General features: G+C 35.8%; 1 protein-coding gene across 3 annotated transcripts; it reads left to right on the top strand.

The window, feature by feature from the left end:
- The first annotated feature begins 216 nt into the window (after positions 1-216).
- On the top strand, positions 217-3,121 carry LOC108458218 (uncharacterized). Of its 3 annotated transcripts, none has more exons than XM_017757527.2 (8): positions 218-746; positions 1,579-1,612; positions 1,716-1,952; positions 2,032-2,121; positions 2,235-2,300; positions 2,382-2,473; positions 2,572-2,619; positions 2,731-3,063. In XM_017757527.2, the coding sequence occupies exons 1-8, from the start codon at positions 406-408 to the stop codon at positions 2,846-2,848; spliced, it is 1,026 nt and encodes a 341-aa protein (XP_017613016.1). In that variant the 5' UTR covers positions 218-405; the 3' UTR covers positions 2,849-3,063. The 3 variants fall into 3 exon arrangements, with proteins under 3 accessions (XP_052874044.1, XP_017613016.1, XP_017613017.1); XM_017757528.2 differs by lacking the exon at positions 218-746 and adding an exon at positions 762-1,306 and having other exon boundaries at positions 2,731-3,121; XM_053018084.1 differs by lacking the exon at positions 2,235-2,300 and having other exon boundaries at positions 217-746.
- Positions 3,122-8,478: the final 5,357 nt, after the last annotated feature.

Raw genomic sequence — 8,478 nt, 5'->3', positions numbered from 1 at the left:
TAACTAATGAACCTTAGAGACTAGAAATAAAGGCATTTTAATTCATGCTACAAGGTTAGCAGCTGAAGTAATTTATTCCAAACTTTCAACCTAATCTTGCTTAAAATATTAATCTGCAGCAAGCAGACTCCCCCTTGTCAAATTCAACAACTGTCCATCATATTTTAAAAACATTTTCGTGGTAAACATGTTTCCAAGACTAAAACCAGACAGTCAAAACTACCATTCTCCTACCAAAACCCGACAGCTAAATCTCCGCCTAAATCACTAAACAAATTTTCTACTCTCCCACATCTTTATTTACACCGATGAAAGTCACTACATACCCTTCTTCCTCGAAGCTTTAACATTTTTTCTTTTGCAGCAGACACTGGTCCAAAACACCCTCGGCTTGGGGTCTGGACCATGGCGCTAGTAGTCTATTGGTACGATTGCGTTTGTTTCGGCATTGTGGCGGCTGCCTTCCTTGGGTCTTTATGGGTTTTATGGAGAAAAGAAGCTGCATCTAGATGCGAGGACGACAGCGTATACGAGAGTCTGCTAGCGGCTCAACAGGATGCCGATGGGTTCGTACATGCCACACCCACCGCTCACGTTGGCTCCAACCAGCTATGGACCAGTTGTTGGAAAGGGGTGCACCCTGGATGGCTAGTGTTGACTCGTTTTGTTTCGTTTGCAGTGTTGGCCGGATTCTTGTCGTGGGACATAGTCGAATGGGATGCTTCGATCTTCGTTTACTACACCGAGTAAGTATATGCCTCCGGGCTCCATGTTTATAAATATGTGTTTCTTACAGTTCAATTTCATGGGCCAGATAATCTGAAACAACCAAACTGGGCCTATAAAATTCTAAGGTTACCAAGTCAACTTCCGTAACTTACAACTACCTCCTATCATTGTTGTCTTTGACCACCAAAAGAGCATACAATCTTCCTTGCCTGAGACAGATCTGGGAAAACCCCGATCATTTTTATCATATTCCCAACTTATTTACCCGTCCCAAATCTTCCTCTCCTTAGTTCGAAATGTCGGATTCGAACGATGAAGGCTTGGGGTACTGGCTCAGGTGGCAAGTACCAGTGTGTGCATTAATCATCGTTGCCCCATCTGTATTAGCTTCATATATCATCAATAAAGTTAAAACAGACCCGTTATTTTTCAATCATTTTTGGAAGCCACAGTGGAGAAACTTAAATCCCTGTTGGCTTCTATGTTATAGAGCTTTTGCTTTTATATGCACGGCTCGGATACTGTGTGAGGTTATTGCCTCTGAGGGAGGAGCTTTTGCTTTCTATTTCTACACTCAGTAAGATCATCTCCAAACTTGCCTTCTTGTTTTTGCTTTTCCATACTTTAATCTAAGAACACTAAATGGTCACATATTTGCTTCTTCTTCTTCTTCTTCTTCTTCTTCTTCTTATTTTTTTACATTAACGCTTTGAAGAGTTTTCCTTCATTCTTAAGTTGTACATTTTTTACCAACAAGGTTTTTACTATTTTTCTTTTTTTTTTTCTGAGAATGTAAAATACTAAAATTCCATAGCCTTTAGCTAACCTGGTGATGCAACAAATCTGCAGGTGGACATTTGCATTGGTTATGGTCTATTTTGGGGTATGTAAAGATTAAAATAACATTGAACCCCGTTTCTCCTAGTATCTGCTTTTCATGTATATGACCTTCTTAAACACTAACATATAATATGCCCCATATGTAGCTGGGGACTGTCATTTCTGCTTATGGGTGTTGGGTGTGCTTAAATACTCCTCTGCCTGAAAATGGTGCAAGGGCTGAGTTTCTGAAAAGTGATGTGGAAGAGAGTAGAACTGAAAACTCTGGAACTTATAAGGAAAACAATGTGAGGGATAAAATCAAGTTGCAGAGTCACCACGCTCAGGAGGAGTTTCAGCGAAGGGCAGGATTTTGGGGATATCTTATGCAAACTATATATCAGGTCAGTCTTAAAGGCCTATAATATCAGGTCTGTCCTTCCCTGTAGGCAGCTAATTTACTCACTTTTCCTTCATCTGCAGACTTGTGCCGGAGCTGTCATCCTGACGGACATCGTATTTTGGTGCGTCATCGTCCCGTTTTTATCAAACTCGCACCTTGGCCTTAACACGGTGGGATTGAACTTCATTTATTTCATCTCTTCTTATGGAAATGTATTAAGCAATAGTGGTTACATAATGTTGTAATTCTAGTAAGTAATTCCTGTTTATTTCTTCCATCACAGTTAATGGGTTGCATGCACACTTTGAATGCTATGTTCCTTATCCTAGATACCCTTCTTAATAGCCTTGTAAGTTTTGCACCGTCCCCAAACTGCTTCCACACTTGACAAGTTATGGAACTAATGGAATCTCATATTTTATTGTGTCAGCCATTTCCTTGGTTCCGGCTTGCATATTTCGTTCAATGGAGCTGTCTGTATGTTGTTTTCCAATGGGTTCTTCATGCCTGCGGTTTTACATGGTACGTATCGTTCCTTTCTCGATTCTAGCCGTCGGTAAGATTTACCGGTTTCTTCATGTTTCGGGTTCGAGTACTAACATATGCTGCAACTTTCCTAGGTGGCCATATCCTTTCCTGGAGCTTAATACGCCATGGGCTCCTTTATGGTAATGTGACGAGCTAACACAATTCAATTCGTTTTCTGTCCCTGTTTAGAGTAAAAAAAAGCATGTTAATACAAGAATCTGATGAATGCCAAATTCTTTCCATTTGTATAGGTACTTTGCCCTGGCTCTGGTTCATATCCCCTGCTATGGAATGTATGCACTTATTGTAAAAGCAAAAAATTCGATCCTCCCAAGATTGTTCCCTCATGCTTTTGTTAGATCACACTAGTTTTATTTCTTTGTTTCAAATCAGCTGGTTTTGTTTATGGTAAATTTTGTTTTGGATGTATGCTTTCTTTCTTTTTTTGGTATATGAAGAAGGGGATATCATTCCTCAGATTCATTCCCTTTCTAGGTTGTGATCTTTACACGTTTCTTTATTCCAGACTCATTATCTGGTTTGATATTTAATTTTAATTTAATTTGTTGATGTGATTATATCAACTTCAAAATTGTAAATAGTAAAGATGGTTGCGAAAATAAGATGATGTTGATTGAGTCACTTGTTAAACAGTTTAATTAATAACTTGTGTTTCAAACACATGACTGGAACACTGATAAAATACATTAAAAACAGCCAATAGGGCAAGGTTGGAATACATGTATCAGGCTTTCATTTTTAAGATTGTACCTAAATCTATATTTTTTTTGTGAAAGAATTACAAGCACATAAATATTGAGATATAATAAAATCATTTTGAGTGGATTAAAATAATTTACACACTTATTTGTAGGAAACTTAGAAAAAATTCAAAATATATACAACAAGAATTTTTCTTCTGTAATTGTTAACCTTTTTTTAATTTTCTTCTTTTGAATTTCTTACTAATTATTAATCAATTATGTTTGTAATAGTCCAAATTCATTTGGCCCAACCCCAAACAAAACAAGTCCAAAAATAGTTAAAACAAACAAATAAATAAAAGTCCACTAACATTCTAAATTACAAGCCCAGGACTTAATTTATTAACTTAAACACTAAAGCCTAGTAATCCAATAGCCCAAAAGCTCAAAACCTAAAGAAAAGAAGAAAACCCTAAGTTCCCTTTAGCATCGCTCTCTCGCCACGTTAGCATGCGTGCCATCTGAGGCCTAACACCCCATTGTCTTTGCCACCACCACCTGTAAAAATAGAGAAACAGAGGCAAAGAAGCAGAGAAGAAGAAAAAATATAATATTATTTGTAATATATTTCGACTATAAAAGCCTAAAATGGATTGTAACAAAAAAAAGATTAAAAAAATACAAAAAGAAAAAAAACAAGTTTAAAGAAGGTTTTTTTTTTTTGCCTTTTTTAAATTTTGAAAAAATATAAAAAGAAAAAATAAATAACAAAAGATTCAAGTTTTTTACCTATAATACTCAAGCCGTCATAGTGCCCTTGTCTCCGACTCGAGAAGCCTCAGAATCCCCTAGGGTTCTGTCAAGGGCCTTGTCGAAAAAGAGGAGAAACCGAAAGGTTTCTCTACTTTTGGTCGAACTTTGGCTAAGTTTTTGGGGATTTTAACCCCATATCTATGTTCCCCATGATAAGAGGGGCAAAAAGGGTTTTTTGGAAATTTTCGGCCACCAGAGGAGGTGTCGCCATTGTCGATGACCGGTGGCCGCAGCGGACATGCGACGGACCTATGGCCAAAAGGAAGGGAAGCTTTGAGAGAGAGAAAAATGGAAGAAGAGTTTTTTTCTTAAAACAGGTTGAATTTTTTTTTTGTTTTTTTTACTTATTTAAGGGTATTATGCAACGTCATTTTGCGTTGTTTTGGCGAGTAGCTTAAAATGTCCAAAACGACATTGTTTTGGGGCCGACCTGAATATCCGTGTAACACCTCACACCCAAACCCTTCGTCGAGACGGAATACAAGGTATTACCTAACTTTAAACTCATGCTAACAAACATTTCCGAGTCACCAAAACTCTGCTCAAATTAAAAGCTTTTTCAATTTCTACATTAAGCTTATTGTCATGGGCCTACGATCCCCAAATAGACCGTAGGAAACTATCCGAGATCAACCCAAGCCCTTAAGTCAACTATAGAAAACTGACACTTGACACAGAGGCACACGCCTGTGTGACCATTTCTACCTGGTAGAGCTAATGGCCCGTGTGTCACACACGGCCTAATCAAAACAAGGACACGCTCGTGTCCTTCCCCTTTGTGGAATTAATTCTAAATGCACACCTAGAAGGGTTTTCACACGGCTTGGCACACGCCTGTGTGCCTGACCCGTGTCCATTACATGGCCATGACACGCCCGTGTCCTAATCCGTGTGCAAAAACATGGATATTCTATTTCTGACGTTAGTATACCCAAAATATCAAACGACCATGGCACACGCCCGTGTGCTAGGCCTTGTCACTCACACGGCTGAGACACACAGTCGTGTCTCTTCCCGTGTGTTTACTATCATGCATACAGACTTGAAATTTTTACGTACAGGGGACACACGGCCAGACCACACGCCCATGAGGCTGACCATGTGTCACACACGGCTTAGATACACGCCCTTGTGTCTACCCCTATGGATAATATAAGGCTATTTACCAAGCCTCTTTGCCGCCCTTGCTTACACAACCTGCACAATAACCACCAAATCCAATATACGACTATCTCAAACGACCATATCATCCACAATAGACAATATTCCATTTACGCATTTTACTCAACCATGAAAATAACTTCATTCCATACAAATAAAAATGAACATTAGTCATTATTCGAGGCTTAATACAAAATGAGGGATTTATCTCGAGCCAACACATTTGGCCAAGTTAATATTAACACAAAACATAAGTCTAGTTCTCTATACTCAAAAATATAAATCAAACTATACCAAATGCTTCGATTGATAGTGTGATCGATATCTCTAACTTCCATTGATCCTTGATCTAGATAGGCGACACTATAAGAAAAAGGAAAGGAGAGGGAGTAAGCATAAAGCTTAGTAAGTTGCATATAAATAATTATACAACAATACTTTACCCTTCATCAACAAGTATCATGATACACAAGTGGGCATAAGAAAAACTTACTCTTCAATATTCAATACACGTCATATAGCATATAATGTGGCTCACATTTTATACATACCAAATAGGTACCTGTATCACTCACAACACGGTTATACTTTCCACATTAACTAGAAATAAAAACTTTCACCGTTGAACCATTCAGAATGCTATTGGATATTTCATAGCCTTAAATGTGGGGTAAAGTGCTGATGCTATGTCCCAGACATGGTCTTACACTAGCTCATATCTCATGCCGATGCCATGTCCCAGACATGGTCTTACACTGACTATCATCTCGTAGCCGATGCATGTCCCAGACATGTCTTACACTGACTTCTGTCTCGAGGCCGATGCATGTCCCAGACATGTCTTACACTAGCACTCGTCTCAATACCGATGTCATGTCCCAGACATGGTCTTACACTGGCTCTCATAATATGGCCGATGCATGTCTCAGACATGTCTTATAATAGCTCACACGAGTGACCCAAATGTAATGGCATGAATATCCGATTTATTTATTTAGGTTTATTCGGGAATTCTATTATCTCTATTCTCATCATATTATCTCATTTCCAAAATCAGGTAATTCATGCTATAATAATTCAAATACAATTCAAAACATACATAAGCAATGTAGTTGTATTATTTACATACAACTTACCTCGAATTACAAAATGTGGCGACTAGTCGATTTAGTCGATTTGCTTGGCTTTCCCTCGGTCTAGATTTGGATTCGGAATTTCTTGATCTATAATAAAAAAACGCACTTATTTAGTCACTTTATCAATCTAGGCACTCTACAATTCATAATTGGGCAAAATGACCAATTTGCCCCTATATTTTTGCAAAATGATCATGTTACCTTTAAGCCTAAAAATCGATTTTTTTATCGAATCTCTTCACACCTTAAGCCTATCCGAACCCTTTCTACTCTTATAACAACTCCAAATTCTCACTATTTCACACACTTATCATCTATTTTACAACTTATGCAAAATAGTCCTTTTACGTGTTTTCTTGCTAACACATTTCACAAAAGTTGTTTATAAGACACTCAAGACTCATATCCTTCCATAAAATTTTAGAAAACACCCTAGATGCTCTCACGGCAAAACCCTAGACTCCCAATCATTTTGCAAAATAGCACCCTCATTTAAAAGCTCATGCTTTAAGGGGTTCAAAAATGTAAAAATCTTCAAGAAACTCATTAAAATCACTTACTTGTGAGTGCTTCAAGTTGCTGAAAAATTTCAAGCTTTCAAACCCTTAATTTGCTGAAAATTCAGTGAAGAAGAAGATGGGAAAAAAATGATATCTTTTCCCTTTATTTTATTTTTAATCTAGACAAAATTGGTCACCAACTCACCAAATTTTGACAAATTTGTCTCCTCTTTGACTCTATGGCCGGCTATGCCTTCTTCCAAGGGTCTATTTTCCCTTTAAAGACCCCCAATTTAGGTTTCATGGCAATTTAACACCTTTAGCTATCAATTTAAGACTTTTGCACTTATGCGATTTAGTCATTTTTCTCAATTAGACTTCCAAACACTAAAATTAACTTACCAAATTTTTCACGTATTCTTAAAAACATGCTAATACATCAAAATAATAATAAAATAATTTTATTAACATCGAATCTATGGTCTCGAGGCCACTATTCCGACTAGGCCCTAAATCGATCCCAACCCCTCCCAAGATCCTCGTGTTTTTGAAGGAAGGGGCTATTTGCTGTTTTGGCCCTTCCACTTTTTTGCCTATTTTTAATTTCATCCTGCATCTTTTTATTCTATTTTATTTTTACCCCTTTTTTTTATTCTTGTGCAGTTTAGTCCCTTGACCTACTATAAACCCACTAAGGGAATGACATGTCTAAATATGATTGGAATAATTGCCTTTTGAATCCCTGTATTTTTCTATCCCATTTTAGTTTAATCCTTTATGTTAAGTTTCCTTTTAATTTAGGCTTTTAATTTTGTTATATTTTCAATTTATTCTTTTATTACCCTTTTCTTTATTTTATTTTATTTTATTTTGCAATTCATGCTTTAAATTTTTTAAATTTTAATTTAGTCCTATGTTTATTAAAGTTAGCCCTTTATTCCCTTTTTTAATTTCTAGCATTTATAATGTATGCTATCTATATTTTCGCCCATGAATTTTTTGATTATTTTATTTTGGCCCTTTATTTTTAATTATTGATACTATTAATACTATTAAGTGATTATCGTTGCTAATTAATATTATTTTGGTTAAAATTTGCTCAAATATCAATATTTTATGTAATTATATTATTATCATACATTTTTATATTATTTCATTATTATTATCATTATTATCATATAGTATTATTAATTGAATATTTTTTATTGTTATTATTATTTCTTATTATTGTATTCACTATAGTATTATCAATTTATTTTATTATTAATGTTGTTATTTTGTTAATATCATAATTTTCCATCATCATACATTGTAACTATTGCTACATACATTCATTCGCTTTTTAGCGCAAGTACATAAAAATAAATAATTAAAACCGAGACAATGTTTGCTATTTTTGGGATTCGAAGAGTCATGCTCCTAACTTACAGAGTATGACCTCTTCCTAGAATCGAAATAACCAAACATCATATCTAAAATTCAAGACACATAAGACTTAGGTAATAATCAAATAATGAGTATTCTTGTTTTTGAGGATTTGAGATATTGTGCCCTAACTTATGGGACATTATTTTTTTCTTAATTAACTCGAAATGAGAAGGTCATTTCCATAAAATTTAATTTAGTTAGCGATATTTTAATCAAATCATGTAAGAAGGGGATCGTATTTTAAATTTTCTTTGAAT

The sequence above is a fragment of the Gossypium arboreum genome, chromosome 8 (assembly GCF_025698485.1).
Source record: "Gossypium arboreum isolate Shixiya-1 chromosome 8, ASM2569848v2, whole genome shotgun sequence".
NCBI classification, from domain to species: Eukaryota; Viridiplantae; Streptophyta; class Magnoliopsida; order Malvales; family Malvaceae; genus Gossypium; species Gossypium arboreum.
Note: the sequence above shows the minus strand (reverse complement) of the source record. Positions and strands in the feature narration are given on the sequence as shown.